Source organism: Olea europaea, chromosome 20 (assembly GCF_002742605.1).
Source record: "Olea europaea var. sylvestris chromosome 20, O_europaea_v1, whole genome shotgun sequence".
NCBI lineage: Eukaryota > Viridiplantae > Streptophyta > Magnoliopsida > Lamiales > Oleaceae > Olea > Olea europaea.
The window spans coordinates 9,111,540-9,131,763 of record NC_036256.1 but is presented as its reverse complement, the minus strand read 5'-3'; the positions used below and the strand labels follow the sequence as shown (position 1 = coordinate 9,131,763).

Sequence of the window (20,224 nt, the reverse complement as noted above, 5' to 3'; positions counted from 1 at the left end):
TTCATACGGGCGTTCTTCCTTCTATTCATTAATTTCGTTTTGTTTTTTGTAATTATGAATCTTCTAGGCTAGGGTTTCAATTACTAGGTGATCGATGAACCGTTGTTTATTATTTTAATTCTATATTTCATGAACTTGATATAAAGATTCATTGGATAATTTGATTGATTTACATGCATTAATTTTCTTCCGCAATTAGTGGCCAATGATTGTGTGAGTATTGATGATTTGTTTCTTACATTCGAGAGAAGTGGAATAGGTTCGATAAGGTGTAAATTAACATAGGGTCCGATAGGGGATATAGATATACCCCTATGCTTTATGTAATTCTTAAATTGTTCACAAAACTACATGCATTCTTGTGTGTTTGCATCATCCATAGAGATATAGGCTGGTGGTGTGCAAGAATAGGTCTAATATATATCAAGGGAGTATATTGGATAGAATTAGGAACATTGAATTGGCAAATTTTTAGCGAATCATTAATTTTATGAAATTAGGGTTTTTATAACTTCAATTGGGGATTCGTGATCCTAGTGACTTTAGTTTGATTCATTTTAATAAATTAGCTTTTAAACTTGCTTAATTTCATTTACTTGAGTGTTTAGATCATTTAATTAGAGAAATTTCGAAATTAGGGTTTCTAATTGAGAAATTAGGGTTTTCAATCGAAATTAGGGTTTTTAATTGAAATTAGGGCTTTTTGCATTTAGACCATATTTTCACTCAATTAGATTCGGTTAAGGCTAGATTATATAGAATTGAACTACTCAATCTCTAAGGGACGATATTCGGACTTTTAAAAATCCATTTTATTACTTGTTACGAACCGTACACTTGCGGTAATTTTAAATCGAAAGAATTATTTTGTGAACAATATGCCCTGTAAGATGTGGCTCGTTTGAGCAAATCAATCTTGAAATTCGTGTGTTCATTTTGAAATCTTAATCGGATCGAATTGCTCATTGGAGCTTAATAGACTCTTATACTATGTTAAAATTTGAAATTTCATTTTAAAAGGTTAACCAAGACCTTATAAGTTGGTTTATGATTTCATCTTTACGCACAAGACTCCAACTATAGAAAAAAGAAGAAATTAAGTTTATATTTGTGGTGTGAGTATAATGTGGAGTGATTATTTAAAAATACATTAAAACCCTAATTATTAATTTTACTTAAGGCAATTATGTCAAGAATTTTATGATCCAGCGCCTATTTGAGCCTTACTTTTTTTTCTTTTCTTTTTTTTGGCCCTAAATGCATTTTGGAAAGTATTTTGTTGGATAATGTTTGGTTGAAAAATCTTGGATTTAGGTGTAATATGGTTTTATTGAAAAATATATAGTTGAAAATAAGAGAGAGAAAATTGTATTTTGAAAATAATGGATACCAAACAAGGACCCAATCTATAGTATTTGACATGGTGCCCCATTGGCCATTGCACCGTAAGAATAGCACCGTAGATTCGAGATACTTGGTTCTAATCTATTTGTTAATTATTTACATCTAACACACACCCCCACGCCCAAAAGCAATGCACGTACACTCTAATTACAATTAATGCCCATAACCATATTAATTTTATAAATATGTAACTGCAGACGCTAATCTGTCTAAGCAAATGTGTAGATGTGAAATTTCATTATGGAAATTTTTATTTACAATCAACTTGCCCTTAAAAATAAAATAAATTATGATATTTTACATGAGAAGCCAATGTGTCTAACAAATATTAATTGTTTAAAAAGTAAACTATCGAAGCGGATTAAATATATACAAATATATTTTCAACATTTGAAATGAAAACTTTATTCAAAGAGGCGTACCAATTACTCAACTTATCTTTTGAATAATATAATTATCCCTTAATTATCTCAGTCATTTTATTATGGACGGCCATATATCTTAATACCTTGACTTTTTCCTCTAGGATTAGGAATATTATTCTTCATATAATCCGTTATCTTAATATTAATTTGATTATTCATATATCAATTTGATAGGAGAATGTTTTATTTATAATTTGCATTTATAATAAGATTTATGGTTAATCATAATTGACTTCATACACATATAATGTGTCCAATATCATATTAATTTTGTACATATTTAATTGCAAAAGTCAAAGGGTCCAAACATGAATGATTAAAAAGTTGAATTTGGAGGTGGAATCAATGGAAACGAATTTTGTGAATCGAATTATTTATTGAAAATATAAAATTAAATAAATAAACAAGTCCTATGTTACCTAATGGTGTACAATCTTATTACGAATTGAGAAGCCAAATATAAATAGGGGTTTCAATTTATGTGAATAAACATATTCTCATCAATATCTCTCTCATGTAAATAAGATCACTCCTCACGGGGTGACTGAGTTGGTGGAGTAGGTGAGCGGAGAGGTCTTTGGTCACGAGTTCGATTCCCCTATCAACACTTTCTAGGTTGAGTCTGTCGAATCGAGCTTACCTAGTGCAGTTTACCTGATTGGCGTGGTTTGCAGGTTATTGCGTTAGTTCAAGGGTTTACCCAGTGCGCACCCGAAAGGTAGCGGATGTGGGTTTTCCCATCATTAAAAAAAAAAAAAAAATCAAACACATTCACTCTCATCAAGATCGAACACATTCCAACAATATTACTTGATGGAACACTCCTCTTGGATTTCACTCTTAGACGGAGAGGAGGATCTCTATGATGATATCGTTTACGATTATCTGTCAGTCTAGCCACAAGCCCAGATCTCCTTTCTCGTCTGCAAGATTTAAAGCTTGATAGAAGAGAAAAAAAAAATGTTAGCTTTAAATGGCTTGGACCACACATTTTGGCTTTTCTCAAACATGCAACAAATCTGTGGTTCGATACTGACAAGAATGGATTTCTCTATTACTACAAATTCAATGATCTGTTGAAGTGTCTTGATTCTTCAGCCTGCTCTTGCATCTCATTCGAAGAAACTGAAGATTACATGGATTTTTTGGAAATCATTCTCTCTGTCATGCCAGAGATGAAGGAGTTATTCACAATTCAAAAGAAATTTTCTGATAGTGGTAGAACTCTCAGCAACCATATGACAGAGGCAGCAACGTTTGTCAGCTTTCTTCTTGAAACTATTGGAGAATTGCTAGGTTGCAGAACATATTCCCGTGTTCTTGTGAGTAATAAAGTCAAAGTTCTTTGGAAGGAGCTGAAATCTCTGCTCACTTTTCTTGTTGATACAATGCGATGCATCAAGCTAGAACAAATCAAGATTGAATTTACAGAATTTAAATCTCGAAAGCAAGATCAGATCGAGAAGATATTTGAAGGGAATATATTTAAAGAAATTGAAGCTGTATCTAATGAAGCAGGATTTTTCTTGCATTTGTTCTTTTTCACCATAGACCTTGTTACTGCGACCAAATTGGATCTGACAATTTCTGTTCTATTAGAAAGGATTGAGATTGTGAAAGCTAAGACTAAAATTACTGCATTGAAGTCTCAATGAAGCTGAATTGTGGAAGTGGAAATGGAAGCCTGCAAATTTCAGAAAGTTCAAGTGAAGTATCATCATCCCAAGATGGAAGCATTCCCATGGTAGAAGAGATGATATTGGGCTTCGATGACATGACAACAGAAATTGTAAGAAAGCTTGTTGGAGGACCAAATTACTGCCAGATTATTTCCATCTTTGGAATGGGTGGGCTTGACAAGACAATGTTAGCAAAGAAAATATACAATCATTCCAGTGTTAAGGACCATTTTGATGAGCTTTCTTGGTGTGTTGTTTCTCAAACTTATCAAAAGAGAAAACTATTGGTTGACATTTTGATCTCCATAGGCAACCTTAACAGAAATGAAATTTCAGAAATGGAAGGAGAAGAAGAGTTGGCCGAATGCTATTACAAAGGGTATAAGATACCTCATCGTTATGGACGATCTATGGGATAAAGAAGCATGGGATGATTTGAAAAAGTTATTTCCACAAGACAGAAATGGAAGCAGAGTGTTTTTCACCAGTCGGCTGAAAAATGTGGTATTGGAAATTTCACATGTTGTCATTGAACCTCCTCCCCTGTCATCAGATGAAAGTTGGAATTTATTAGAGCAGACGGTGTTCAAGAAAGAACGTTGCCCTCATGAATTGCAAGATATTGGAAAGCAAATTGCAACAAATTGTCATGGACCCCCGCTTTCAGTCGTCATGATTGCCGGAGTTCTGAGTTCTTTCAAATATGGAGAAGAAAGAAAGCTTATGGCAACAAGTTGCAGAGAGTTTAAGTTCATACATTTCCCAAAAAGCTGACGACTACATTCCCACATTGAAACTTAGGTACATGCATTTACCAAATCACTTGAAGCCATGTCTATCTCAGTGCATTCCAAGAAGATGAGGAAATTCCAGTTTGGAAGATATTATTACTATGGATAGCCTAAGGACTCGTAGAGAAAAAGGAGCACAAGAGCTTAGAAGATGTAGCAAAGGAGTATATAACGGAACTTATTAACAGAAGCTTCCTGCAAGTTTACCAAACAAGATCTGACAATGGAGTAAAAACATTTACTCTTCATGATCTAGTTTTTGATATGTGCAGTAAAATAGCTCTAGAAGATGAAAACTTTCTGTTTCAATAGTAAGTTAACTCCCTCTCTTTCTATTTCCTCCTCTTTTTACTTTCTTTTCCAATATATCCTACTAATTTGTGGTAATTATGCCAATGATGCTGCTGTTGATGATGCTGGTTGATGTTGTTACACTCATGATGATTCACCTTGTTCTTATTATTTTACTTCTTTAGTCAATTCTTGATATCTAAGCATCGCGATCGCTTGTGTACGGATCGATCTCATCATCTCTCTGAAGCCTTATCCATTCTTTATGAATCGGGAAAAGTTAGGCCCTGTTCTCTTTACCGTTTTCGGGCCGTTTTCTGTTTTCGATTTTTCAAAACGGTGAAAACGTGTTCTCTTTCCCGTTTTCGAAAACGAAAAAAAAATTTGTGAAGAAAACACAAAACGACTTTTTTGTCGTTTTGGACGTTTTCAGTGTAAAACTTGAAAAAACTGAAAACGCGGGAAACCCCTTTTTTTTTTTTTTCGGAGGTGGTATGGTGATTCTCAAAATTTCAAAAAATTAAAAATTAAAAATTATTATTATTATTATTATTATTATTATTATATATATATATATATATATATATATATATATATAAAAAAAAAAAAATTTCATTTTTTTTGTTTTGAGAAACAAACAAAAAGAACGCATTTTCAACAATTTCAAAACAAACACTCAAAATATAAAACTCAAAATGAATTTAAAACTCAAAACACAAAATTGAAACACAAAGAGAACACCCCCTTAGGATCTTAGATTCAGAATATTATGCAAATGTTCTGTTGGAAATCAAAACTATGCCTGACTTGAGGTACTTGGAAATTCCAACGTTGAAGTCATCAATAGGTAGACCCCAGAACCTATATTTTCTTCTTGTGAACGACCAATTTTATATTCATATACTAGCATACCTTCTCAATATGCCTAAGTTGAGACATCTACGTTTCGGAACTTTTTTTGGGGCACAAGATTCAAAAAGAATTGTGATAGATCCCAAGTAAAAAGCCTAGAGAGACTATATTACATTAATATTGGCGATCCGGAAGATGAAGAAATCTTGAACCAAATCTTCATACACTTAAATACTAATGCCAATCACACAATTTATGTCCTGATCTTAACTTTCTCAGCTTGAATCACTCAAAATGGTTTATGAAAGTAGATTCAAAGGTGATTACTCAGTGGTTAACTTCCCCAAGAATATCAGAAAACTTACTCTCTCTAAAATTGGTTTGCCACGGGAAAAGATGTCATTAATTGGGACAATGCCCGACTTGGAGATTCTAAAATTAGAGAGGGAAGCCTTTGAAGGAGATATCTGGAACACCAAGGATGACGAGTTCCAAAAACTCAAATCTCTTAAATGAGATGATCTAGATCTTAAACAGTGGAATTCCTCATACAATCATTTCCATGTACTTGAACGCTTGCAGTTGAATTATTGCAAAAAACTGAAGATGATTCCTTTCGAATTTAGCTATGGTTTAACACTACAGTTGATTGAGGTTTATTCCTGTGGCGAAAATGTTGAAAGTTCAGCTCCTCAAATTCATGAAGAACAACAGGAGTATGGTAATGAAGAGTTTGAAGTGATCATCTTCAGTGATTACTCTTACTAAAATTGGTTTGACATGGGATCTTCAGTGATCACTCTTACTAAAATTGGTTTGACATGGGAAAAGATGTCATTAATTGGGACATTGCCCAACCTGGAGATTCTAAAATTAGAGAGGGATTGCCAAAAACTGTAGATGATTCCTTTCGAATTTAGCTATAGTTTAACACTATAGTTGATTGAGGCTTATTTCTGTGGCAAAAATGTCGAAAGTTCAGCTTCGCAAATTCGCGAAGAACAACGGAAGAATGGCAACGAAGAGTTTGAAGTGATCATCTTTAGTCATGATTAGAGAGCCATTGTTCTACTGGTATACATGGTATAAGTCAAAGCTGATCTCATACTTCCTCTTTATTGGATCTTTTTCATTGTTTATTTGATTAACATTTTAGTTTTATTTTTTTAGCAGGAGATTCCTTGACATTTCACACCCGCATGGTGAGAAAAAATTATAATCTTTGGCTCCACGTCCTTTGCTAGTTGTTGTTCTTATTCATAGTCTTTTCTTTGTAGTGTAAGTTAATTTAAGAATTCTTTACTGGAAGTGAAATTAAACAATGTCCAGTTGCAAATTGTACTATTTTATGGTTAACTTGAGTTGGATCCAGATCTTAGCCTCGAATCTTTTGCTTTGTATTTTCTTTTCATGTATTCCTCTATTGCTTTATTTTTCCGACATGAATCACTATAAGTATTTCACAGTGTGAAATGAAACTCATTTGCTTCAAATTTTTTCATCTAATTTATGCTTTTGCATCCTGGCCAAAGGGGCATTGGGGAGAACCTTGTACTGATTATTTTAGGAGAAAACCTGGTATCATGACTTGGTGGGATGCAATTCAGCATGGGTTTGCACTGCAAGAGTTGATTACTTATGTCAATACAGAAAACAGAGAATTCCCATAAGTTTTCTTGATCAACGAAACAAAATCCTATCAAAACAGGGAAAGATATAATTTCATGTGCCACTTTGTTCCCATTTCTGGGAATAAAATGGCAAGAGCCACAATTAATATCTGGCAAGAAATCTGCAATATCTTAACAAATCGATTCATTAGCTTCTGATTCTAATATTTGTAAGACTTGTGGATCACGCTACTCATGGTAGATGACTAGATGTAGAAGCTGGAATACGCAATGCCGGTAGATAAGCCAGAGGTGGCTGCACACCAGAAGGAAAAATGAAAGTGGCATCTCAAAAGATATACGTAGTACAATTTCTGAGAGCAAAAGCAATATTAGTCAGATTAGAGGAAGCAATATCCAAAGCTGCACTGAAGGACCCATTATTTAGAATACCTTAGGACAAGGGAAACCCGAGTTTCTTAAAGTTGACATGCCAGGAAACAATTTCCCGAGGATCAGGACACCTAGAGCCTTTGTGAGGTCTCTAAGCTAAGGAACATGATTTTTGAATAATATTGGAAGGTCAAAGAAGTAGCAGCCTAGCAGGCACAACTAAAGATCTTGAACTGCTTGTAATGTGGAAACCTGTTTCTTATCATTTTTCAAGGAGATTTGTTTTGAAGAACAGGAGTCAGTAGTCTATTAATTGAATTTACAGAGCCTTAAAACTTTCTCATCAAAGTCTGAGAGGCACTTTATTTGTTTATTTATTTTTTGAGAAAGTAACCTATGGCCAAGTTCAACAATTTGTCAGTGCTTATGCTCGACTTATATTTTTCTCATGAGCATGAGGGACACTAGACATTGGTGTTGAAACTTGATGACATTTGTTGTGCAAAAATCCAGAATAATGGGAGGAGGAGTGAACACAAGAATGCAAAAACATCAAAATCAAAAATTAGGCTTGAAAACATGATCGCTATCCTCAAACGATAATTGTCCCCTCCAAAATTATTTTGAGTGCTTAAAAGGAATTAAGACAATTAATTTGTAAGTTGAACAAGCTTTAAAAAGAAAATATTAAAGCATGTGTTTCCTTCCAGGAACTCGAAGAACGTTTGAATGTGAACAAATTGGAACTAAGGAACTATAATATGGATTTTGATGATAATTTGATATTTTTGTAATTGAAATCTATCTCCTATTTAGTTTTCAATTCACACCACCATGAAATAGTATCAACCATTCATGAAAGATTGATCTTTTCATGAAATGCCGCCCAGTATCAAAATTGGAAGCCAGCATTAACGGCTTGTTTCAAAACCACGCATTCTGACTTCTGCAAATCATGTGTCCATGCATGCGCACGGACTCAATTGTGCCCAATTACTCTTTGTTTTGATTCTCATTGGTTTTATCTTTTCTCAATATCCAGTTCTCGCGTCCATATAATTCTTAAACAAATATACAACACGATTGAGTCCAAAATATTCATATGTGATCTCTATTGCCCTTTCTAGCCCGATTTGGAATATTTTATTTCAGCGGTGAATTAATTTTCAACCATATTATTGAATTGGATGAAACAGCTCTAGACACAAGCAAAACGACACTAGAGGGATACCTAAAAGATGATGCAATACATCCTTAGGCGCAATGATAATAGTAAATGACAAACTTTGTTCTACATTTGCACTTGATTTACTAGATAAACTAGAAAAATCAGCACTTTACGTTTTTGATATAGGATTGGTGATGACTGAATGTGATACAATTTGTTAAAGGTTCTCTGTAAAAAGGGACAACAACACATTGCCCATTTTCCTAGTCCTTTGCATGGCAGCGGGTGGACTAAAATTTGATCATGACATTGTTCTTTGCAGTTAGTTTTCAAACATACCAGAGATTTCGGTTATTTTGGAGATATGAAATATATTTCTAAGATGTAAAGTACTCATCACAGGTAAGGGAGGATAGCTAATTGCCAATATGAAAGATAGGGAATTGAGCTCCATTACAAACATTGAGATCATCATGATTACCATTATATTCTGAGTGTATGATGAGATTGCTTAGGGTCGATGTAATATGGTTTGTGGCTCTACTGCCACAGTGCAGCGTCATTAACAGACTATCTAAGGGCGACAAAGGAAAAATAGAAATTAAATGGATTGCTTGTGTTGTTACAATTGTAGAACTTCAAATTATAGCGATAATAACAAATTCTGAATCCTGAAATATGGATTTGACTCTTAGGTAAGTGCAAGTGTACAAGCAGCCTTCCACCCTGTATCCTTGGAGGCATAACCTGCGATTTACCTCCCTCACGATGCTCCAGGGCAGGGGCGGTGGGGGACCCTTAAGATTGGGGTTCAACCTTTTAATAATAAGAATTTGTTAGAATTATGTTATTTGTTTACAATTTGTTCTCTTGCTAATGAAATCGACAATAATATCAACTGGGGGAAATGATAGAACGGGCGAGTATTGCGGAGTATTTTTAAGTGTTTTAGGTAGAAAAACGAGGATGTTATTCTTGCAGGGATACTTGAATTGTTTGATCTTGGCTTCCCTGCTGTTTAGAGGAAGTTGAAGGCGCAGACCGGACAGTGTTGAGCCAACACTACCCAGTTTACTAATGGACCGTGCTGGCCCTGTCTAGCCAAGTTGTGCCAAACCTGTGAGTTTTATTGTCATTTGATTTTAATATGAAGAAATTGTAAGAGGTTATTTCTTGAAGATAACTACAGATTAGGCCTGGGCAAAAAAACCGCCAAACCACCCAAACCGCCAAACCAAACCGATTCGGTTCGGTCTAGAGTAGTCAAATGGTTTGGTTTGATTTTTTGTAGACAAAACCACGGTGGTTTGGTTTGGTTCATGGTTTGAATACCAAAACCGATGGTTAACCGCCCAACCCGTTACATATTGAAACATTTAAAAAAAAAAAAAAAAGAAAGAAAGAAAGGGGACTCATAGACGAAGTAGGACTGTAGGAGTCAAAATAAATATGATAACCCACTAACTCTAAATCTCTCCAAGTCTCCAATCGAGCCTCAATTTCTCATTCCTTTCCAGACTCCAATCTCTCCCGTTGCAATTCAAAAATTATCTTACAAGTTACTTCCATATTCTATCTCTGAGTCTCGACACCACAATTTGACTATTGCTCTGCCAGAAATTGCTGCAGCCTCTAAGCCTCTATGAATCGTAGCTTTCCATCCTCTAGTGCCTAAATCTTATATTAATTATCTATGGGAATATAGTGTCACTTTGTAATTCATGATTTGTAATTTGTAGTTTGCTAAACTTTTGTAATTTGTAACTTTTATTCTTTGAATTGAATCTAATATGTTAAACCTTTGTAATTTTTGTTCCTGTCTTCCTCTTTCTTGAATTGTGGTCGTTTTGAATCCGAATTATTGATCTCTTTTTCATTGTTTGCTGTCCATTTTTTATAAGTTACAATGCAATATTATTTAAAAGTCCAAACCGAGAAACCAAACCAAATCAAACCGAACCGAAGTGGTTTGGGTTGGTTTGGTTTGAGAGTTAGAGTGGGTTGGTTTTGGTTTTAATTTTGCTCAAACCGACTACTTTGGTTTGGTTTTGGGTTGAGGTCGAAACCAACCCAAACCAAACCACGCCCAGGCCTACTACAGATAATTATTGTCAATAAAACTTGTACAGACTAATATTAATACAGCTGAACTGAGTTCTTTTACAAGTAATTGAAGTGTTTAAATTAATGACTCTTATGATATTCGAGTTTGTTAACGAGTTAACTTATAATTGTGATGGTACACATTTTTTTTTTTTTTTTTTTTTTTGCAATTTGAAGAAAGTACATTTTAGTTGTTGCTAAAGTCTGCTACTCATTGGTGGCAATTTTGAGTAGCATTTTGAGATCTTTAAAAAATAATAATAATCTACACTCTGGTTTTAATAATTGGCTCATATTCTGTAAACACTAAGTATTTGTTCGCCTTAGGTGCTTCTTGCTTCTAGTTGATTAAAGCCCTTCATTTGTTTCTTTTGCTTCTTATGCATAGGGTTGTGAAAACTCTGATGTTTGCCCTTTTGAAGTATTCAAGGTACGATTTGCTTATTCTAGAGTTTAGCATGAAGCCATACGTTGGTCACTCATTTCTCTAATTCAATCTTCCATTACTCAGGAACGAATAGCTATTCCTCATTTAAAGCATGATTACACGGCTCTTTGCAATATGGAATCAGATCAAACAGAGCAAACTGCCTCGGTCAATACATTATCCCAAATGTTAAGTTGGCTTTTCCCAGTGAGGAATAGCAATAGACGAGCCCAGAAAGTTGAGTTGTAGTTTTATTAACATAGAGCCATAACTCTCGCATTTTCCCTAACTTGACTATTGCCTCTTGACTTTCTTAATTTGTCATTGATCCAGCGGTTCCTTCTAACAGGTTACAGTTTGAGCAAGATCACGTCTTAGACAGAGCTATTTGTACTCTTTTTTTGGCATACCTATTTTTAGCATTTGTCAAGTTTTAACTCTTAACTCTTAAGCAGCAGATTGTGTTTCTATTCACAATCTTCTTCAGATTAACAATTTGAAGAAATATGCATCCATTTGGGAAGTTGATGACTGCAGAGAGCATATGTTTATCCAGGTCACCCTTATATGTGCAAATTTGGGGCTAATGAATTGTTAATTCTGGAGTATCGATGCTTTTTTATTTTGCTGTTGCAGTTTGAACCAGCTCCACGGAGAGGGGAATCTAATTTAACTCGGAGAACATCTGATTATTTCTTGTAGCGCTGATAGTTACTGACTTGATGTTTGCATTATGGTTGGTTGGAGTTGTTACATTTCCTTTGCCGATATTTGAGCTTCTCAATTTACTAGGCCCTTTTGAAGGTGGAAAAAGGCTTGTAAAGTGCAAGATAATATTCGACTGTCCAAATAATATTCTTTCTTAGGGTGGTCCCTGAAATTGAGAAATTGTGCTCCTTTTTATAGGTGGTGTTGTATCACATTTTATATTTTAGTGTATGATTCAAAAATTTCTAATGAAATTATCAATTTTATGCAATTCCAAAATTTGTTTATTAAGATTTATCTTTGATTTTGCTAGTCAATATGCATACATTAATGCTTATAAAAAAAAAAAAAAAAAAACCTTACATCAACGTTCGAAAAACGCTGCAAAAGGGAACTTACGGCAATAATCAAAAAACGCTGCAAAAAGCTTATTCGCAACGTCTTCAGCTCTACAGCAACATCGATGCTCGTAACGCATGCCCGAACGTTGCAAAAGGCTTTTGGTAGCATTTTTTGACCGCTGCAAATGACTATTTTTGGTGTAGTGTAACATCATATTCCAAAAATATTGAGATGAGGAATGTGTCCGATCCCATAAATATTAATTAGAAGTACTATGATTAAAGGGTAATTATATTCACACCACAATTTTTACTTCTTACAACATATTTTAATTGTATTTAAGGTTTTTAATCTTTGTTCATCATAGCACTCAGGGCCGTACCTGTGTTTTGAGGGTCCTTAGCTGAACTTTAGAATTTGAACTCTTAAATCAGAGCAAACAATCATTTTTTTTTCATTTATAAGAGTTCTACAGACCTGAATTTGTTAGCTTAAAATCAACAATAAACACAACAAATAAAATAAAATATTCAAAATATCTATATTACAATCAAATAACAATGCGAAAATATTCTAAATGATCACTTAAATACAACTTATCTTACGATTTTAGAGGAAAAATCAATCAATGTTGGATAATCGAGTTTTTCAACCATTTTTTTAATGGATAACATGCTAATCCATTTAATATTTGCTGTGGCATAGTTAATCAGAGATACGTCTAGGTCAATTCCAACTTGGAGAAACTTTTTTCTATTGATGCAATTGCAGCCGACATGGTTAGCAAAATCTTGAACGCAATGCAATCATTGAGGAAACAATCATTCATTTCTTCAAATAATATAGTACATCAACTGCTCTTTATATTTTTTCTGAGTAAATAGCACTTCATTGTCTTTACACGCATTTTTTACTTAGTTTTCATCATTATGGCTATTCCTAGAGATGAGGGTTTGGCATGCACCCCTATAAATAGTAAACACTTTTTTACAAGTTTTGTATTACTGAGATGAGAATTATTGTGAGAGACACAATATTGTTGTATTTTTTTTCTCTATTATAGTTGAATAAATCTTCAATATCTTTGTCAAATTAAATTATTGTTTATTGTATTCTTGTTATTGTGATCAACACTTCATATCATGTCATGTAACCTTGTTCCTCGTTCCCAACAATAATAATGGAGAATTAGGAGAAGTTCAATTGGCTTAAAAATTTGTTGATGGACCTGTGAGATTTTAATTAGATCGATAAGGGATTAAGGATATGTATGACCTATGAAGCTTTAGTTTCGTGCCTAAGTAATTTAATTTGGATTGTTAAAAGTAGCTTAAAAAAGGTAAATATAATTTTTTTGGGCTCTCTAATGAGCTAGGCCCGAGGTAGCGACCTCTTGAGCCTTTCTTTACGTTCTACTCTGATAGAACTTAGGTTTCTAACAATTTGTCATGTCATTATTATTCTCAAACTTTCTAGTAGTTAACACATTTTATATTTGATAATAGTTTTATATCCAAAGAATCCATTGAAATGGTTTCAAACAACTTATTTTTCATTATATTCTTAAAAATAAACCAATAAAAACATATTTGCAACGTTCAAAAAATGCTGCAAAAGGTAACTTATGGCAACATTCAAAAAACGTTGCAAAAAGTTTATTCGCAACATTCAAAAAATGTTATCGTATCTTTCAGCTCTACGGCAACATCGATGCCCGCAACGCATGCCCAAACGCTGTAAAAGGCTTTTGGCAGCGTTTTTTGACCGTTGCAAATGGCTATTTTTGGAGTAGTGTAACATCATATTCCAAAAATATTGAGATGTGGAATGTGTCCAATCCCATAAATATTAATTGGAAGCGCTATGATTAAAGGATAATTATATTCACACCACAATTTTTACTTCTTACAACATATTTTAATTGTACTTAAGGTTTTCAATCTTTGTTCATCATAGCACTCAGGGCCGTACCTGTGTTTTGCAGATCCTTAGCTGAACTTTAGAATTTGAACTCTTAAATCATAGCAAACAATCAATTTTTTTTTCATTTATAAGAGATCTACAGAACTGAATTTGTTAGCTTAAAATCAACAATAAACACAACAAATAAAATAAAATATTCAAAATATTTATATTACAATCAAATAAATTATCATTTCAAAGAGTGAAAACAAAATATTTTGATATAAATTATCATCAAGGACGAGATGTACTAATTAATAAAAGGTTGAAGATAAGAATTTGACGAAAAAAGTTAAGAAAATAATTGCTATAATGAGCAAAGATTGATGAACTTAACTATAATTAAAATGTGAGTCTATATGTTTAGAGCTACATGGGCCAAGACAAGCAACATTATTGTTAAAATGTGGTGTATCAAATAAAAATTGTGGTGATAATATAAATATTCATAATTAAAATGAATCATGCAAATTACAGGTACAATCGGATGTCATTTTTTCTTTTTCAAGATTGTCAAGTATTTTTATGATCCAATCTTTAATATGTGTCATAGTGCCAATTGCAATGTAAAAACAACATCATGGATTCGAGATATTTGGTTATAATCCATTTGAAAGAAATTATTTACATCTAACACACAACCAAGGGCAATGCGTGTACAATTTATTTATGAATTTTATTTATGTCCATAACCATATTAATTTTATGAATATGTAATTGCAAAGCTAATCTGTCTAAGCAAATGGGTAAATGTGAAATTTCATTACAAAAGATTTTATTTACAATTAACTTTTCCTTAAAATAAGCTCCTGGGAAGAAACGTGTTTTTGAATAGTGAGTTTTGGAGAATGTGTGATTAAAAAATAAAGTCAGTTTTGTGTGTAAAATTATTTTTATAAAAAAAAGTGATTGAAAATGAGTTTTTGAAAAATAAGCTTTTGAAAAAATGGAGGCCAAATATAAGCTAAATGAATTATTATATTTGACTTGAAATGAAAACTTTATAGAAAGATGCATGAAGCTACCCAACTTGTCTGTTTGAATAATATTGTAAATGTTGGGTTTTGATACCCATTGAATCCTGGGCCATGATGTAAACGTTTGAATATAATTTCACATGTCTCGACCAATGGTGAATGAATTACTAACAACCAAGTCCAAAGATTAGACCTAAAAATAATATGGACCGTTGGAAGTAGCTTAAGAAATTAATACTACTAACGACCCGTTTATGTTACCTCTTGGATGATTTTGAATCTCAACCCATTTAACCTTTTATTGGTCCAACTAAAACCTAACCTAGCCAATATATATGGTGTCTTTACCCTAGCTGATAAGTGTATGATTTGTGTGTAAAAGGAGAAAAAACACGGCTGCACTATTGAGATAGAAAAACATGTGTGTTGTGGAGAGAAAAATCCGGTTGCCATTGCTTCCAAAAACTAGCGATTGCTTCTTTCATCTTTGGTCTCCATTTTGTTTCTCTTTCATTGGTTTTCTTCTTGCCTTTGTGGCTACAAATCAACACCGTATCTTGTTCTTTGTGGGTAAGATTGATGAGCAACCGAAGTGAACACATTTGAAGTGGGTTGGAGCCTTTTGAATTGGTTGTTTGGTAGATAAAGGTAACGTGAAATTGAGCTCGAAAATTATTGATTTTACCATCCTTGGAGCGAGCTTCTGTAATAATAAACTATCATCTTTCATATTCCTTAGGATAAGTGTATTATTCAAAATAGACTGCTATGTATCTTAGTAGTTGTGCTACATTTACATAATATGTTTATGTAATGATATGTGTACAATGATGTGTGATATATGATTGAGACAGAATTTTTTCAATTAAACTAAAAAAACATTCACTATCTTTTTTTGACATCTTATCTATATATAAACCATTATGTAACTGTTTATGTACAAGTTACCCACTGTTCCAACTGATTGTCCACCCTTCCCAAGTGTGAAAAAGTGCTTTTGCCGTTATGGAATAAGAAGCCTTCGTATCTTAATGCACGTATTTAATTTATTTGGAGCTATTAGAGCGGGATCCACTTTTTGGGGAATATGAGTTGAAGCAATGACAAGAACATTTCTAGTGAAACATCTTTCAGAGGGATGGTTCACTAACATATCAAGGGATAAGTGATTCGACTCATTCACATCTAGATCATGAATGTTTGGAATCCATATTATATAATGAGACATTGCTTTTGTTAATTCAAATTGAAGGGTGATATCTTCTTCCGCTTTGTCCCAAAGAGTAACGAGGACCATTTAATCACATTTTCATATTCCAATTAAACACTTTCCATTTTTCATTATTTTCAAATGAGAAGATTATTCTCTTTACCAACTTAAAAAAAATAAAATCAATGTATAGATTCAAGTCCTCTTTCTTTGTTCCTATTCTTTTTTTGTAGCAGGTTCCTTTAGACTTCTGATGAAAGGGTTTTTTCTTCGATTTTTCAATAAAGATCAATTTAAACTTCTTTCTTCCTTAAAATGGAAAAAAAGGTCGAAAAACTTATCGAATTAACTTCTTACTGATGTATTGTTTCATCAAGATTCAATTCAAATCACAATGATATTTTCTTGTTCCTAAATAGGTCTTTCACTCCAATAGTTGTACGACAGGTAGGTTTTTTATTGGATAACTACGTCCTCGAGCTCGAGGTTTGAATTTCTTCACGGTAGTACCCTAGTTAACTTTAGCCTTACTAATGACTAAATTGCATTCATTGGAACCCATATTGTGACTAGCATTAGCTGCTGCAAAGTAAACCAATTTAAAAATGGGATAACATACTCTATAGCGAACGAGTTCTAGCATCATAAGTATTTCCTCATAGGAGCATCCGAAAATACCTTTCTAAATATTCCTCAATGTTTCGGCTATTCACGAAACATGATCATCTGCTTTCGAAAGAAATCAAAGAATTTTTTAGGAATCCTACAAGATATGTTCGTTATTTTTCTCTGATAGATGGTCAAAATTTCATCTGGGTTAGAATCCTACTAAGAGGTCCACTAGAGATTAGAAATTTTTGAAGAAACAACAAGATCTTTCTTTTGTCTCTTCCAAACGATCAGAAAATAAAGAAATGCATAATATATACAAGATAATTATATACTTACAAAATACTATCTCAATTCATCATATTTCATTAGATCCGGGGTATGACAGGGTTCCGAATGATGAACTTTCATTCTTTAACAAAAATCTATTTCTTTGATTTATTTCATCTATTCCAAGATTGGAATAGGTGAGGATAAACGTTACACCACAATTTTAAATTAGAAGAGAGATTTCAAGAAATGGCAGATCTATTTACTCTATCAATAATAGAGCCGAATCTGATGTATCATAAGGGATCTACGTTTCTATTGATTCCTATGGATTGGATTGAATTCAACATTTTGTTCGTTATGGTTTGATTGCGTCATAGCTCTATAATTCAGATTAGTTTTATCATTGGACGATTGCATTGCTGATATCGACCCCAAAAAAAGATTGTAGGTATAGCTAGGCCGTGAACAGCCAACCATCATACTGTAAAAAATTGGATAGGTTCGATTTATAATCATTAGAATAGGGCCTTCTAAAACTATCTACTAAATTCATCGATCTACTGAATGTCAAGTATGGCTTGTAAAATCTATCTTCGAGGGCATACGACAATTCTTTAACCATTTGGAGAGTTAATTTACCTACTAAAATATCACCCGTTTCTACCCAAGATCCCATCATCACAATTTCATTTTGTCTAAATTGCAGAGTAAATGAGCTTCTAAATGTAATATTTCGTTAGTGATCATTTCAAGGCCTTAGCTAGTCATATGAATCCGAATCTCATATTTCCATATATTATAATAAGTATAGATATCTTCATATACCAAACACTCACTAATGAGTACTGTGTCTTTAGAATTGTAACCTTTCCATGGGCTATAAGCTACTAATACATTTTCCCCCAAATCAAGTTTGCCACCAACCGTAGTAGGACAATCTGCTAAAATTTGTCCATTTTTAATACATTTACCCCGCTAATTCATTTTGAATAATAGATGTCTTTTACATCCAGTTATAACAATGAGTAATCTCTTAATTTCCATTTAAACAATAGTTCCAGAAAAGGTACTTCTAGAAAATGAAAGGATATGGGACAGCGTTAAAAATATTTTCCTTAGGGAAATCTCTTTCCACCGGGAATTCAAAAAGTTTTTTTGTATGAAAATAAAACGTTGGAATAATTTGAATCAACTTGAATAAAAAAAAATGACTCATTTCGAAAATCAAATTAATGAATTCCATTACCTATTGAGTTAATCCATAGGAATCAATAGAAAGGACAAATCCCTTATGATATACCAGGTCTGATTCTGTCACTGATAGAGTGAATAGATTTGTCATTTCTTAAAGACCAAATTGTAGACTATATAGAAGAGCAAACAAAAAGAGAAGAAAGAAAAGAGAGAGACAAAAAAGCAGAGAACAAAAGAAAGGAGAACGCATGAATAGAGATAACAAAGGCCTAGGATGCCATTCCATTTGCGCAAGTAATAAGGGGTTCCATGTTAATAACTCAATCTATTTTTGGAAAATATATTCTATTACCTTCATTGATAATAGCAAAAAATATTGGACGTATGTTACTATTACAACTTTCTAAATGGTATGAGCATTTAGAGGAATGGAATAGGGAGATGCATGTTAAATGTAACTATAATGGTGTTCAATTATCCGAAATAGAATTTTCACAAAATTGATTGATAGAAGATATTCAGATAAAAATCTTATTTCCTTTTTGTCTAAACCCTAGCACAGATCTAAACTCCGATACTCTCGTAAAGATCAAATGATGAAAAAGAAAAAAGAAAACGATGATTTTTGTTAGGTCAGGTCCACTTACTTTTTCTTTCGTTGATTTCGAATCTTTCAAATGGGATTAGTTCGATCCAAAACTTGAGAAGTTGAGATAAGGGGTGTAAACCGAAAAAAGATTCATTAGCATTATTCATATCTTAATTTTATTCTTTTGAGAAATATCTGTTATACATCACAATATACATTACAAATCAAAAAGACTTTTTAACTTAAATTCTCAAATCACTCATTTATAAAATTTTGGACTCGAGCCTTTTTGTCGCTGTAAAATACATATTCAATTCACCACAATTATTGGATAGGCTGCTTGTTTGTTTGTGAGATTGTAAAAATAATAATAATATTAATGATAATAACAAATAATATCAAGAACAAGATTTAAATGGTATTGTCTTTGTTGAACTACATCCGTGGTTAAGTGCCTTGTTTTGGTGTGATATCTATAATCATAATTGGATAGCAATATTGTGTTGTATTGCTCTTGGATTGTGATCGGATGTCGACACCAATGTCTTCACACATTATTGATAGAAGGATAAAAATGGAAGCTTCCCATTTTAATGGAATCGATCCGTATAAACAACGTAATTCAATCTTAAAATGCAAGTCATTTAAAAGGTTAAAAAAAGAACAAATTTTGATTTGGTTCGTCACAATTAAATTGGCCATCACAAATCTTTTTAGATTTGTCTATTTGTATACAGGGGTTGACACCTCAGTGTACCGACCCCTCACAAGGGGGGGGGGGGCACGATGAAAAAAAATCTTGAGCTCCCCTCTTGTGAGGGGGTTGCACCCCGATGTACATGTAGACTGATTGAATCTTTTTACTGTCATAGTACCAAAAAAATATTTGTTCTGTAAATCTATAGAGACAAAAATAAAAAATAATAATAATAATAATAATAATAAGCAAAACTCGTCGTCCTTACCCAACATCAATTGAAAAATTGCTCAGACAATTTATACCATCAACAACATTAATGGAACAAATAATCTAAGACCTCACCGTCTATCTTCTTTTCCATTTTCTACGCTTTAGTCTTCTTCCCGTTTAGCATTTCCTGCTACTTATTTACTGTCATGCAACTCGGCTTAAAAAGAATCTAAGACCTCAACGTATGTGAAATTATAAAAATTAGAAGATATTAGATAAAGGCTTCTATGCACTATAATTGTTCGAT

General features: G+C 33.1%; 1 protein-coding gene and 1 long non-coding RNA gene across 4 annotated transcripts; both read left to right on the top strand.

Annotated features, from left to right (window-relative positions):
• The first annotated feature begins 3,480 nt into the window (after positions 1-3,480).
• On the top strand, positions 3,481-5,958 carry LOC111369038 (putative late blight resistance protein homolog R1A-3). The gene is made up of 3 exons (XM_022990524.1): positions 3,481-3,795; positions 3,845-4,234; positions 5,722-5,958. Exons 1-3 carry the CDS (start codon positions 3,481-3,483, stop codon positions 5,956-5,958), a joined length of 942 nt encoding a protein of 313 aa, XP_022846292.1.
• A 3,653-nt stretch (positions 5,959-9,611) lies between these two features.
• LOC111369562 lies at positions 9,612-12,047 on the top strand. 3 transcript variants are annotated; one of them, XR_002698195.1, is made up of 4 exons: positions 9,612-9,732; positions 11,105-11,146; positions 11,228-11,311; positions 11,477-12,047. It is a non-coding gene; the product is annotated as an uncharacterized LOC111369562 (long non-coding RNA). The 3 variants fall into 3 exon arrangements; XR_002698194.1 differs by having other exon boundaries at positions 11,228-11,699; positions 11,780-12,047; XR_002698193.1 differs by having other exon boundaries at positions 11,228-12,047.
• Positions 12,048-20,224: the final 8,177 nt, after the last annotated feature.